At 41.4% G+C, this 16216-nt stretch overlaps 1 protein-coding gene across 1 annotated transcript in view; it reads right to left on the bottom strand.

Moving 5' to 3' along the window:
• LOC124722333 overlaps positions 1-16216 on the bottom strand; it is a 215843-nt gene that overhangs the window by 125560 nt on the left and 74067 nt on the right. The window contains exon 2 of the mRNA XM_047247508.1: positions 5290-5351. Within this exon, the coding sequence (XP_047103464.1) occupies positions 5290-5351 (62 nt within the window). The remainder of the gene's footprint in view (positions 1-5289; positions 5352-16216) is intronic.

Genomic DNA, 16216 nt, shown 5'->3' on the forward strand with positions numbered 1-16216 from the left:
CTGAACCCCAGAAGTGGAAACAAATCTCGACGACCGAGTGAATTTACAGGGGAGTAGAGAGTCTGAACACAGTGTAGAGAACAATCTCGCCGGAAAAAACAAAACGCGACCAGCGCGAGCGACTCGCAGCCGAGCCAACTGAAGCAGAGCACAGCGCGAGGCGAAAGGCTTAGCCCGCGGGCGTTGAAAAACAGAGATACTGCCGGCAAGTAAACAGTTGGGTCAATGACTCTGCCAATGCTACACTACGCCTGCGCCCTGCGTGACAGTGGTGTGCGCTATTTCGCTGCGATAACCACGACAGTTCCTGTACATTCATGTCGATATCCACTGGCAGCGATATTTAAGCTGAGCTGCGATGAGGTTCTTAGGTTAAATTTAATTCCACTTTGCAAAAAAAAAAAAAAGAAAAAAACTGTAGCTGCAATAATCCGTGCACGTTCGCTTGAAAATCTTACTTTTTATATTGCTATTATTATAATTTTGTGTATTTTAAATAAGATTTTATGTAGTTCGTGTAATTTTTCTTCTTGTAAGAGTGATTTGTGTTCACTGTCTCAAAAAGGTTTCCCACAGTTAGCAAGGCGTTGGTCCCTGTGTGTCAATACAGACTCTCCAGAATCCAAAGGCCTAGTTGTACTGTTATGGAGCGCGATGGATTAGCTACCAGCAAATGTACAGAATCGATCCGTACCACGCTTCGTTGTACTTCGTTATGAAAGATGTTGGCGCTGGAGTGGTTAGTACCAGAACTTATAATTCTAGCCATACCCCTGGTGAACAAATGCCAACAACCTGTCCGCTCGCCGGCCGGTGTGGCCGAACGGTTCTAGGCGCTTCAGTCTGGAACCGCGCGACCGCTACGGTCGCAGGTTCGAATCCTGCCTCGGGCGTGGATGTGTGTGATGTCCTTAGGTTAGTTAGGTTTAAGTAGTTCTAAGTTCTAGGGGACTGATGACCTCAGATGTTAAGTCCCATAGTCCTCAGAGCCATTTGAACCATTTGTTTCAAAAGGTTATTAAATTTCCAGTACGGAGGAATGTCTGTGTACTTTACTAGAGCACTGGCTCGTTCGCAGGACTGAGTTTGGGAAGCTCATAAAGAGATTGTGTGGTCCGTTTACCACTCTACACAGCTGTTGCTGTACTTTGCATAAACAGTTTCAACATTTAGGCAGCTTTTCAGCAAATGATATTACAGTAGTCGTGTCGTGTAGCGAAGAGGCAATGCATATTTCAGTATGGCCTCCTGAGTTGTACTAATGCATGCGAATTTTATCATATCGGAATACACTATAATAGTATGTAATTATTAATATACGGTGCGGTGTTTTAATTCTAGGCAGATATTACATATTACCAATAGCCACTAATATATGGTAATAAGACTTCGTGCAGTTTTTTCTATTTATACCTGAATATTTTAGCCTATTTTTGAGACGTGAGAGGCACACTGCACAACTACGAACGGTAGCGCGTATATAACATGTTTTGTCCTTCAGTATCGCAATGACCTAAGAATACGCCATCGTTATGGTACATCATGGGTGACTTCTAAAGATAGTATTATTTTTTTTGTCAACAACTTGTTTTTGACATTAACTGACTAATCCGTCTGTTCATGGTAGAATATTTTGTACTTTATGAATGAAAAAACACTCTTCACCTGTGAAATATTCTACAATACTTATGGCTGTTTCGTTCTCATCAAGTAGTAAGATGAATATGGGTGGCTTTAAAATTTCTATGGGATAAAAGATTTTAAACTAGTGCAACCACAGAGTACCTCTGTTGATTTACAGAGATGACAGTTGTTAATTATTAACTAGAGCGATAGGGGTTATTCAATTAAAAATGCAGTATAAAATATTTTGGCTAGATAACGCATGGGACACATTAAATACTGAACTACATGACACTCTACAACAGTTGTTCTGTAAAAGCTGTAAACCGGTTTGTGAAATAATAAGTATTATTGACGATTACCAGTACGCAAGTACCGTGTATTTTTTCATTCATAAACTTCTTTTTCCGAGATAAATGTATCTCTGGTTTAAGCTCATGTGTCAGTGCTTGCAAATTTCTTTATGGATGGGATCTGTATTCAGCAAAACGCTTTTTTCTTCTCGTACCCAGACATGTTTCAGTTGATTTTTCTTTCTTTCTATTAAAGAACAGGAAACATCTCTTTACTGTCTGTACATACCTAGATTCGAGTTTTTAAGGAGGTATTCACTAATTCGAAAACAAGCAAGATATTTATATCTACCTTGTTACCACATGCTGTGGTGTTCACGGTTTTTTGTGTTTTCATTACGGTCGTTTGTCTTTCACAGTGTGTCATCTGCAACCTTACAGAATACAGTACTTAATGTGGGAAACTGATTTACATCGAAAATTTACGACAGGGGTGTTAGGGTTGGGCCAGACATGAATTAATTCTATGCTGAAGACTGTATGCGTGTAGCTCAGCGTTATCTAACAGTTTCTGAGAGCAGAGAATAGAGTTGCGTTGCAGATAACAGTTTATTCGTTCATTATATCCTTTCCTTCCACTATCCTTTTTTTGTATTTGGTGCTTTTCCGAAAATCGTTAATTTTGCTGTGTATGATAATCCTTACGTCAGCGTTGATGTCTGCTATTTTATGATTCATGTACATACGGTGCTCAGCGAATGTAGAATGACAGCTGCTACTTTTTAGCGCTCTTTTGTGTTCAATGTATCTAATATTGAAATTTCGCTTGTCCGTCCAATATATACCAATTTTCAGCCCTAAACTGTCAGTTTGTAAATATCAGATATGTTGTGTTTTTCTGTGCTCGTGTTGGCTTGTCCTGCTTTCTCTGTATATAATTATTTGTTCTGTAGGTCACTTTTTTCGTAATATTAGAAAAGCATAGTTAGAGTCCTACTTCTGAAATTGTCGGTTCAGTTTCTCATAAAAACATATGGCAGAAGATACCTCATCTACTTTTTGAATTATTAGGGAAAAATAAATTTTCGTACTTAATTTTGTGAAACGAGTGACATTAACTAATCCTTGTTATTAATCTACTAAGCGAAGGTGACGCCTCTGTATTCGTTAAATCTAATAATGAAGCTGTAAATTTCTTTTATTATCAGGACCGGTTTCGGGCTCTCATAAGCCCATCCTCAGGTGTCGCAACTCATTGTTCTGCGCTCACAGGTAGCAAACCGAGCCTAGTAGAAGTCCACTGCGGCACTCGAGGGCCACAACACAATTGTGACACCTGAGGATGTGCTTATGAGAGCCCGAAACCGGTCGTGATAATAAACGAAATTTACAACTGAAGCGGTATTTTCAACCTCTAGTATTCTAAATATAAAATTCAACAGAATATGTTTTTCACATAATGTAATATGTAAATTTATAGATGTCAATGTAAACAGTATTTCACTTGCAGCTCAATATGCCAAGCACAAAGGCGAAACAGGAATTTAGTTGCTACTTACAAAGAAGTAATAAGCCAATGATGAACAATTTAAAGCCGGCCCGGTGACCGAGCGGTTCTAGGCGCTACAGTCTGGAACCACGCGACCGCTACGGTCGCAGGTTCGAATCCTGCCTCGGGCATGGATGTGTGTGATGTCCTTAGGTTAGTTAGGTTTAAGTAGTTCTAAGTTCTAGGGGACTGATGACCTCAGAAGTTGAGTCCCATAGTGCTCAGAGCCATTTGAACCATTTGAACAATTTAAAATTCATCTAGAACTAGGAAACCACGTCCGGATCTCTGAAATATTTAATGGCATCATGAATACAGTCGAATTAAGTACAAAAAAACTAGTAAATAAAATGGGTAAAACAACAAAAAACTAACGTTGGGGATGAGAGATAGAGTTACGTCTACGGTGTTCTTAGCTGGTGAAGTAGTTTGATTTATGTGCGACTAAGAAGATATGCGATATTAATTTCAAAAAAATTGTTTAATCGCTAACATTTAAGGAAGGAAATAACTTGTACAGAAAAATAATGGTAATATAAATAATTAAAAAATTAGTTAAAGATCAATGCAAGCGGTGAAGGCAATTTTTCTGAACATCGAACTTGTTTTAATTTTTTCCAGCTTAGTGATATCTGCTTACAGTTAGATAAATTCTGAAGAAACTTCTAACGATACTGCCTTTACTACATTAGATTAGGTTATTTGCATGTTGCATACAGAGTACAAAAATAACTTAAGTGGCCAACGTGGACGTTACAAGTTTACAATTGGTTCAGCGCAAAATGTAGTAAATTCCGTAAATTTCAATGTCAATGGCACGAACGAACCTTGTGTCACAATGTACTACGACACTGCAGTCGCGTTGTGGAAGAGGGAGAGCCAAAAGAGCATTCAGACATTTTGATTCCTAACTCGCTTAATACGAGGGCACAAAGTACGAGTACTTCCGTCTTCATCCTTGGCTAATCTTTTATCCTTCTTCGTACACTGTGATTTGGATTTTCTGTGGTTACCTTACATCAATTAATGCTAGTAGCCGATCCCTTCACTCACCTTTCTCTGACATGGTTACTACTCCGTCTCTAACGAGCAGGCTGTCAAGAAAACGTTAAATGCTAGCCATATTCTGAAATTAGTTGCAGAAACTTCGCAGATACAGCGCTTTGAGGTCTTTGCTGATAATTTCTACAGTACTGGTAATCCAACAGCATGTATCTTACACCGATAAGGGTTATTCACGAGTAGTGTAGTTCATTGCTTCAGTCACTCTAAGACACAAGTGTTAGCGTCCCTCGACATTAAACGGTTCAGTTTTAGATGTTATCATCCAGGGCTAACTGACGATTAATGTTTTTTGTGAGGTGGGATGGAAATATCCAATATTATTTCATTCAACAGCAATATGAACTACTTAGCAGCTTTTATAATCATGAATGAGAAGTATCATACAAAGGGTAGTCCGTAATGTTAACTATCCATGTCAAGTGCAGATGTATTTTATACCATAATGCTGAGAATAATATATCTTTATTAATGCGGGAGTGGTGCTTTTATATGCTTTCCAAAGATATGCTTCAGGTACAAAGTTGCACTAAAACTTAAGGTTCTTTTATCATGGTGTACCTAGTATTACCAAAGAAGGAAAATATTATTTGCCACCATAATTTTTAATTCTGAACTTGATACTACTTCTCGATTTCTGATTTTCAACAATATGTTCTGTTAATGGTTGATCGTCGATATTTTTAAAGTCCTTATTGGAAAAGTTGAATGAATTTGCACGTATTTATTTTCTAGTTGTAAATCTATATGCTGGTTACTTACGTTATGTTCACCTGCAGATCTTCCAGATAAGAGATGTTGATGTTTCGGAGATACTTCTCCATCTGAAAAATGAAAGACGGAAATATTTTCAGGTAAGATGATCATTATGTTCTTGTGTGGACAAGTATCTATAATGAAGAGTTGTAGAATATACACATTTGTTTATTTGACTTACACTTTGATTTCGAACGTTTCACGTGCAAATTATTCATCTGAGTGAGTCTTGTTCTATGACGCTCACTTTACACGTACAAAACGCGATGCAGTCACAAAGTTTCGACGCTTATGAACAGCTGTCACGAAAGCAAACTAAGTGCGATGCTGATTTTGTCAAGGAAACAGTTCTAGTATCTTGTCGTATCTTGTCGATTAGGAGAGATCAGCTGATTATTCGTCATATTATTGTTTCTTTAATATAAAGTAGCTTCTGCGATGAACAATTTAAATATTGTAGGTAACTGGTTTACTGAAACTATGGAAAAGAGTGACAAACTATCGAAAAAGTATGATGTATACACAAAATACGAACAGCTCTAAAAGCATATATATGCATCGTCCCTTGACTTATAAAAAGTGTCAGAAGGGAATCTATCGAAGTTTTTACCTGTTGTTTATTATTTCGAGTATCTGTTATAGGAAATACGTTTCAAGCTGTAAAGATGAGTTACCTCCTCAGTCGACAGAAAAAGAGCTACCTCTACAGCAATCTTTCAGATGGTGGTCAGAGTCATTTTGCTGAGTGTTTTAATATAAGGAATCCTTGGTCCCTACTTGACCTGAAGTTTGGCCTGTTGCCCCTATTTCTGTGGTTGGGATTGAATTTTGTGAAGAATTCACATCAATTGAAATACGAGTAATAAGTAATTCGTGTATTACCACACGGTGTTTCTGGGAGCACCAGAAGGTTTTACTCAGTTGTATCTCCGCAAGACACTGCATTCAGACAATGAAAAAACACTGTTGCTCAAGAGTACGATACTGAACAACATAGCTTCTGCGGCAGTCCTATCAACTGGTAACTCACAACTTAGTACCTTCACATAACCCCAAAGAAACGTACATCGGTATCTCGTTTACTGCACGAGCTGGCTACGGAAGAGAACAAATCTATTGCTGCCCAAATTCAATAGAAATATGATTCATTACGCTGATAGCAAAGTGTGTCCACGCTCCGTCATTTAAAACTTTGCTGTTTTATCCTATTTTGCTTCACAAATATTCTATTTGAACTTGGGCACAACCTTAAAACAAATCAAGTGACTCATGACCGTGATGTAGTGCAGGACAGAAAGAAAGTCAACATCAGTCGTAATCCCATCTGTATTTTATTGTGGATCTAGATTTTAACTAACAGCGCAACTGTCATCAGCCAAACCAACTGATGATTGCCGAGATCTGTCGTTATCGCTATGCTAAGTCTACATGACTACCTATAACGCGTCGAAGATAACTGGAATGAAAAAAAATACAGATGATATAACGTCCGATGCTGACCTTCTTTCTCTCTCTCTCTCTCTCTCTCTCTCTCTCTCTCTCTCTCTAAAAAGAAAAAAAAAAATAATTCTTAGAAGTTCAGTTATTGAACAAATCACAAGAATTAGTAATCTCTGTGTGCAAATGCATACAAGTTTTTTATAATAATAATAATAATAATAATATTAATAATAATAAACACTAAAGTAGCATTGTTATACATAAGTAATGCGATTGTATTGTAAAATAACAAAGCGCTCAAGACAATTATACAGGGTGTCCATAGCTAAACTTCCAGTCTTAAAACGCTGTAGAAAGCGAATCATAGCTCAGAATGACGTAAACTTTGAACTGAATATTCTTGATAGAGGGAAGAACGTCATAGAACAAAAAATGTAACTAAAATTTGGCGAATAGGTGCACCTGTAAGCATCAGAATATGCCCACCAATAGACGCGTGGCACACGGCTGTTGCGTAGTTTGCGTCCGAGACGCCCGACGTGATTGTCTCCGCAAAGAGTCGTGCGCTACTTGTAAAGCTCTTTTACAAGAATGGTGACTATGCGCTACATGCTCTGCAGAAGTTCCGGACACTCAAAGGTATGAAAAAAGGCACTGGTCCTATGCCTGATAAGGGGCTGGTAAAAATGATTATAAAATTCGGGGTGACGTGCAAACGTGCAGTGCTCGGGGAATTGCCCGAACGTTGAACATGCCTGCGAGCACGGTGCACAAAATTTTACGGAACATTCTGCATTACTATACGTACAAACTCACACATGTTCAACAGCTGCTCCCTGCTGACCTAAAAGCAAGACAAACGTTCGCTCTCGAATTTCTTGCTTGCATTCAAGCTAACAATGAATTGCCATGGAACATTCTGTGAACAGACGAAGCCCATTCCCATCTCCAAGGACAAGTCAATATGCAGAATTGCGGAATATGAGCAACGGAAAAATCTGCACGCACATCAACCGGTACTATTTCATTCTGCAAAGATAACTGCCTGGTGCGGATTGATGGCGTCGTTTATCGTAGTGCCGTATTTTTTCGAGGAGATGAATCCTATTGGTCCTGTTATCTGTACCGTTCCTGATAAATGCTATGAGAGTCTTCTGTGCGCTATTGTCATTCCAGCCCTTCAACAGCCTGGATGTATGGGTAGGATCATCTTATGCAAAATGGAGTTCCTCCGCAATTTGCGCAAACAGTGAAGCGGCTGCTGAGAGGCATTTCGGAAATGATGGAAATATCAACCGTCGTTTCACTGCACGTGATTTTAATCCTTATGACTTCTGGCTATGCGATTATCTGAAAGATGTTACGTTCAGTGCTCCCATCACGAACATAGCTGAATTGAAAGAAAGCACTGCAGAAAGCAATCTGAATGTGACTTCCAAGACACTCCGATCTGTTGTGGAATACACTGTTTCTCAATTTCAAGCTGTGACAGAGTATGGTGAACAATATGTTGAACATGTCTTGCGCCAGTCTCATGACAATTAGAAATCGCTGAAACCGATGTCATTTTACTTTTTATGCGGGTTTAGGCACCAGGAAAATTTAAAACCGAGGTCTTTTGCTTTTTACGCGGGTTCTTGCCCCAGGACAATTGAAGACTGATTTTTCCCATCTGATATAAGAACTTGCTTTGGTAAATGGGCTCACCTTACTAACAGTGCCACAACTGTTGACTGCCGAACTTACGCAGTCATGCACATCGAACAGTGCTGATGCTGTAATGATGAACTCAAACCACAGCCATTTTTCTGTTTGTTCCATGACGTTTCCCCCTGTGTCAATAATATGCTGTTCAAATCTGACGTCATTATAATACATTATATTATAGACGAACTGTGTATACAAATTTGCAACACAATATTGCTATTCTTCGCGTGAAGTTTGGACACAAGCAGGTGACGTGGGCTTTGCCACTATCTCTGTTAGAGTTTCAATACAAGTTTGTCTTATTGCCATTGTGTGATGTGCAGAATTTACACCTCACCAGTTTTACAATTTTTCCTTTTCTTGTGAACTCCCAGAGAAGTTTTGTGGTTATTCGCGATAAACTTAGTGAATCGTTGAGTTGTAGAAAGACCGTACTTGATGTACTATTGCAAGAGCTGTTACACATGCAGTGTCTCGTAGTGGTTAACGCTGCTTCCTCTCGAGCTTCTTGTCGCCCGTTTAAGCCTGCACATCATGGTTATTTGTTATTTAGTATTCATCATTGTTCTAGAAACGTGGTATGTTGTAATGTTTGCATATTCTGCAATATTCATCGTTTGTACAAATATTAGTAGTCCTGAATATCTGATGTTTTCGTAAATAGTTGCACTTCGTCCAGGAGATCAGTTCAGTTCAGTTCAGTTCAGTTCTGCCTGTACATTGGTGTCAGTAGTAAATGTGCTTTTAAGTCTAAGTGTTGTACTTCACTGACGACCCTGTCTGCGAATCTAGTCTTGACTGTGGTTTCGACATGACATTGTGGGGTGGAAACGCCGGGTACTACTAAACATCACCACCGAGGCTGCAGTTAGGCAACGTAAAACCGGTCGCCTACGGAGACAGGAACCAGAATACAAACAATACATCGTTCCTAAGATCGGAATACTCAGGAGAAAGATGGATTCCAAAACAACAGTAATCCGGCTGCTCATCAGGCGTCCAATAGTGTTTCCCGGAGGCACTGGTTGGGACCTGACGAAATGGATACATGGATTAGACTGAGTCGTTATGTGTACTGACGGAATAAAATATCTCATCAACTAAAAATAACTAATATAGAGTAATGAAATTTCGGAGATACATTTGTCTCGGTAACATATTTGAGTGATTAACATTGGGAGATCATAGGATAATGTAAGCATTAGAAAAGGAATTAAAGATCTATAATTCTTGTACATTAATAACCATTATAAAGGCCAGAATTTTGAATGCAAGCATGCAAACGTGCATGCATCATGTTTTACACGTACCTGATGTCATCTTCTATAATGTATTTCAATGCCTGCTGCACTTCGTCGTTCAATACAGGGACTATTAATGCTGGTTGTGAATGATGCAGGAGTTGTCCGACGGTGTTTCATATGAGCTCGGCTGGAGACAGCTCTGTTGATCGAGCAGGCCAACACAACATGTCGACACTCTGCACAGCAAGTTGGGTGACGACAGCAGTAAGTGGGAGAGCGTTATCCTGTTGTTAGAGACTCCCCAGAATGTTGTTCATGAATGGAAGACAACAGGTAAATCATCAGACTGAAGTACAATTTTACAGTCAGGTTGCGTGGGATAACCACGAGGGTGTTCCTGCTGTCATACGAAATTGCACCACAGACAATAACTCCAGGTGTAGGTCCATTGTGCCTAGCCGGTAGACAGGTTGGTCGCAGGCCCTCAACTGGCCTTCTCCTAACCAACACACGACCATCACTGGCACCGAGGTAGAACCAGCTTTCATCAAAAAACATAACAGACCTCCATCTTGCTCTCCAATGAGCCCTCTCTTGACACCATGAGGTCGCAAATGGTGGTGGTTTGTGATCAGTGGAATGCACGCTACAGGGAATCTGGCTCGGAGCTCTCCTAGAAGTAATAGACTTGTACCAGTTCGTTGTGTCACTATGGTGTCAACTGCTGCTCAGTTTGCCATTGGAGATGCAGTACGATTCGCCAGAGCCTCACACCGATCACGATGGTCGTTCTTCTCGGTAACGTCACGTGGCCGTCTGGAGCCCTGTGTTCTTGTGACCGTAAGTTTTCGTGACCGCTGCTGCCAGCGATCATGTACAGTGGCTACATTCCTGCCTCGTCTTTCTGTAATATCGCTGAGAAACATCCAGCTTCTCGTAGCATTCTTGACTAACATCAACTCACCTGCGCTCAGTCTGAAAGGTATGTTATTTAAAATCCGTCTTGATCACAGTCGATGTTCATTTCTGACCGGTTTCAGTCTGTTAATTACGGGCCATCATGAGAGTTTGCACCATCTGGATGACGGCGATGGTGCCTGACCCGCTGTGGATGCCTCATTCACTGTAACTGAGTCAGGAAGATCAGACCACTTCGCTTCGGGAACATTAATTTCCAGAAACCACTGTGCCACAGATGCTGTTTTATGGCGGGGTTCACAGTCGTACTGCTACGATCATCGTCTGTGAACTGTTCGTAATGCGGTAATATTCTTACGCATTTAGAATTCTTCTAAGTAAATCAATGGGATCCCACCCTAACCACGGTAACAACCTCCATACCGTAACAACACCTGATGTGTGCTTCACTCTTGACACTTCACATGAAAGCAGGTAAAGTTCTCCAGACATTCGCCAAACCCAAGCGCTTTCATCGGATTGCCTCAAGGTAAAGCGTGATTAATCAATGCAAATCACTATTTTCCAGTCATCCACTGTCCAGTGCCGTCGCTCTTTACACGATATCAAGCGTCGCTTAGCAAAATGGTTCAAATGGCTCTAAGCACTATGAGACTTCACATCTGAGGTCATCAGTCCGCTAGGCTTAGAACTACACTACTGGCCATTAAAATTGCTACACCACGAAGATGACGTGCTACAGACGCGATATTTAACCGACAGGAAGAAGATGTTGTGAGATGCAAATGATTAGCTTTTCAGAGCGTTCACACAAGGCTGGCACCGGTGGCGACACCTACAACCTGCTGACATGAGGAAAGTTTCCAACCGATTTCTCATACGCAAACAGCAGTTGACCGTGGTTGCCTGCTGAAACGTTATTGTGTTGCCTCGTGTAAGGAGGAGAAATGGGTACCACCACGTCTCCGACTTTGATAAAGGTCGGACTGTAGCCTATCGCGATTGCGGTTTACCGTATCGCGACATTACTGCTCGCGTTGGTCGATCTCCAATGACTGTTAGCAGAATATGGAATCGCTGGGTCCAGGAGGGTAATACGGAACGCCCTGCTGGATCCCAACGACCTCGTATCACTAGCAGTCGAGATGACAGGCATCTTATCCGCATGGCCGTAACGGATCGTGCAGCCACGTCTCGACCCCTGAGTTAACAGATGGAGACGTTTGCAAGACAACAACCATCTGCACGAACAGTTCGACGACATTTGCAGCAGCATAGACTTTCAGCTCGGAGACCACGGCTGCGGTTACCCTTGACGCAGCATCACAGACAGGAGCGCCTGCGATGGTGTACTCAACGACGAACCTGGGTGCACGAATGGCAAAACGTCATTTTTTCGGACGAATCCAGGTTCTGTTTACAGCATCATGATGGTCGCATCCGTGTTTGGTGACATCGCGGTGAAAGCACATTGAAAGCGTGTATTCGTCATCGCCATACTGGAGTATCACCCGGCATGATGATATGGGGTGCCATGGGTTACACGTTTCGGTCACCTCTTGTTCGAATTGACGGCTCTTTCAACAGTGGCCGTTACATTTCAGATGTATTACGACCCGTGGCTCTACCATTCATTCGATCAAAAATGGTCTAATGGCTCTGAGCACTATGGGACTCAACTTCTGAGGTCATTAGTCCCCTAGAACTTAGAACTAGTTAAACGTAACCAACCTAAGGACGTCACAAACATCCATGCCCGAGGCAGGATTCGAAGCTGCGACCGTAGCGGTCTTGTGGTTCCAGACTGCAGCGCCTTTAACCGCACGGCCACTTCGGCCGGCTTCATTCGATCCATGCGAAACCCTACATTTCAGTAGAATAATGCACGACCGCATGTTGCAGGTCCTGTACGGGCCTTTCTCGATACAGAAAATATTCGACTGTTGCCCTGGGCAGCACATTCTCCAGATCTCTCACCAGTTGGAAACGCCTGGTCAATGGTGGCCGAGCAACTGGCTTGTCGCAATACGCCGGTCACTACTCTTGATGAACTGTGGTATCGTGTTGATGCTGCATGGGCAGCTGTACATGTACACGCCATCCAAGCTCTGTTTGACTCAATGCCCAGGCGTAAAGGCCGTTATTACGGCCAGAGGTGGTTGTTGTGGGTACTGATTTCTCAGGATCTAAGCACCCAAATTGCGTGAAAATGTAATGACATTTCAGTTTTTGTATAATATATCTGTCCCATGAATGTCCGTTTATCATCTGCATTTCTTCTTGATGTAGTAATTTTAATGGCCAGTAGTGTACTTAAACCTAATTAACCTAAGGACATCACACACATCCATGCCCGAGGCGGGATTAGAACCTGAGACCGTAGCAGCAGCGCGATTCCGGACCGAAGTGCCTAGAACCGCTCGGCCACAGCAGTCGCTTAGCATTAACTACAAGAATGCGTGGCATACGTCGAGTAGCTCGACCATTGTACCCCACTTTTTTAAACTCTGCGCTCATTCATTGTGTTAGTAAGACTGCTTGTAACACTTTTAAACTCACGAGTGATTTATTCCGCTAATTTCATACGATTTTATACAACCACACTCCGCACTGCTCGACGTCCTTTCCGCCAGTACGTGAGGTCTGCCTGGTCTTGGTTTATTCGCTGTTATTCCTTCGCTTTTCCCTTCCACAATCACATCACCAATAATCGACTTGAACAGCTTTATAAGGGTTAAAATATCCCTAATGGATTTTTTACTCGGGTGACATCCAATGACTTTTCCACGTTCCAAGTCACAGAGGTTTCCAGATAGACCCATTTTGCTGTTACAGCTTCTCTTCGGATTACACAGTACTCCTCGCCTTCTTTTGCACTGGCGGATCTGCCTTTTATGACAGACAGTGGTCAAATCTACATTACATATTAGTTTCGGAATATTTTTGATAAGATAGCGCACGTCACAGTTGTTCTCTAATTTATTTCTTATTCAATCCCCCAACTTGTGATATTTTAGTAAATGTCTCTAACAAGACTGTCCATCGAAGGCGCTACAGTCTGGAACCGCGCGACCGTTACGGTCGCAGGTTCGAATCCTGCCTCGGGCATGGATGTGTGTGATGTCCTTAGGTTAGTTAGGTAAAAGTAGTTCTAAGTTCTAGGGTACTGATGACCTCAGATGTTAAGTCTCATAGTACTCAGAGCCATTTGAATCATTTTTTTTTTGTCCATCGAAGTATATTCTGGTACCCATTTCCTTATCCCAAAATATTCTGAAGGGTCGTCATATGATCGATATACATCGACGGGAAACAACAATCGGAGATATGTTGAAAACGGACCAGTGTCGCCTCGCGGGATTAGCCGAGCGGTCTAGGGCGCCGCAGTCATGGACTGTGCGGCTGGTCCCGGCGGAGGTTCGAGTCCTCCCTCGGGCATGGTTGTGTGTCCTTAGGATAATTTAGGTTAAGTAGTGTGTAAGCTTAGGGACTGATGACCTTAGCAGTTAAGTCCCATAAGATTTTACACACATTTGAACATTTTTTTTTTTTTGACCATTTTCGATATTTATCCGTTGTTGGCCGCAAACTCGCTCGCCATTAATGTTTGCCATGTCAATAATTTCATTTTCAGTTGTTGTATAAACGGTTCTTTAAAGGCGCTATGCTTGTTGGTTATTCTGATGGATGCATACTTTTTCCTTGTTTGCGTTGACAGCAGTAAGACGGGTATGTTGCAGAAGAGGTCGTAAATACCATTGTGTAGTGTTATTTCTTGAGAGAGTAATTTTTTTGTTGTTGCTGACAGACTGTTGGCTGTAGCAGTGACCAAATCCTGTCTTTCATAACCATAACTCATACATTACAATAGCTTTTATCTTAATCTCAGTTAGTGATTTGTTTGTCGTGGAGAGTTCCAACATTAAACCAGTAAAATGATCCACAAAGTTCTTTGTCTTCGGAACTCCATGAGTGTGAACATGTAAAACAATTCAGCTGCTTACAGTATTTGCTTTTTATGTATGGTACAAATGGCTCTAAGCACTATGGGACTTAACATCTGAGGTCATCAGTCCCCTAGAACTTAGAAGTATTTCAACCTAACGACACCACACATCCATGCGCGTGACAGGATTCGAACCTGCGACCGCAGCAGCTGCGTGGTTCCAGACTGAACCACTCGGCTACCGCAGCCGGCTTTGATGTATGAAATTAAATACTTGGCAGCACATAAGTGTAACATGGTAGTTACACTCAGAATGGATACAGCCATATCTGTGTGCTCAGACAGTGAGATCAATCTTCTGCGCTTTATGTTCCCAATTACTTCACCTGTATCCGGTAAGAGGCAACCACGAGCAGTCACATGGACCTAGTCTCTGAGGTAATGAAGGGAATAAAATCAGCTACCTCACTCTGTGCTCTAGTATCTACCCACTTATGTTTCGTGCACGTGACCAGGAAGCTTACTGTATCTCACTTGGAAAACTCTGTGGAGTGTGAATACACAGTTGCTGATGGACTTGCGTGACCACAGACTATTTGGATTCTTCTCTTAGTGTGCATCTACAATTTTAAGAGAACATGGGGCAGACTGATTTTTTGAACTGTCAGGTAATAATTGTGTATCCATCATTATTGTGTAATAAAGAGTATTTTCTGCACTTTAGCAGGTGTATTAATATTAATGTCAGATGATAAAGTAAACGGATTGCTATTTGGGCCATACTGACTTGAACTTTACATATGTCAGAACTACTAGTTTTGGCAAAATTATTATGAGCAATAAGAAACATTTCTGGATCTCAAACAGCTCTTGCAATTACAAACAAAATCAGTGACTTCAGAAACTTATCTCATTTTATAATAAATGCAATTCTAAATGAATGTTGCTTCTGAGTCAATTAGACCTGAACAGAACAGGAGGCTGAAACTACCTGTACATGACTAATCCGCAGTTCCCATTTAGCTGTTTGGCAGTGGGTTCGTCGAACTACTTTCAGATTATTTCTCGAAATATTCCACGTTCGAATAGTACTTTTTTAAAAATTCATTTTGTTCGATATTGTCCGTTGCGTTTGTCTGGGCGGACGTCACAAGACATCCGTTAATGTTGATCGTTGATTCTTTTGACTCAGTTTTCTTATTACAGAGAGCACGCAGTCCTCTGACCGAACACGCTGAGCTACCGTGCCGGCGTTTTTTTGTTCCTTTTCGTTCGCTGCATCTGCTCGGGGCGGACGTCGCTTGACACCCGTTTCAGTTCGTCGTTGATATATTTACTCAGTTTTTTTTATTACAGCGGGCAGCTAACCCTCTGACAGAACATGCTGAGTTTCCGTGCCGGCAGTCCTTGGAAGTACGAACGTTCCAGTCTTTCTGTGAAAAATCTGATTTCTCTTATTTTACTTCGATGATCAATCCCCACTATGTAGGTGGGAGTCAAAAAACATTTTCGATTTCTGGAAAGAAAATTTGTGACGAAAATTTCGCAAGAAGATTTCGCAGCAACGAAAAACGCCTTTGCTTTTAACGATTGCCAATCCAACTCTCGTACCGCATCCACGACACTCTCTCCACTATTTCGCGATAATACAAAACCAGCGGTATTTCTTTGAACTTTT

Source organism: Schistocerca piceifrons, chromosome X (assembly GCF_021461385.2).
Source record: "Schistocerca piceifrons isolate TAMUIC-IGC-003096 chromosome X, iqSchPice1.1, whole genome shotgun sequence".
Lineage (NCBI taxonomy): Eukaryota > Metazoa > Arthropoda > Insecta > Orthoptera > Acrididae > Schistocerca > Schistocerca piceifrons.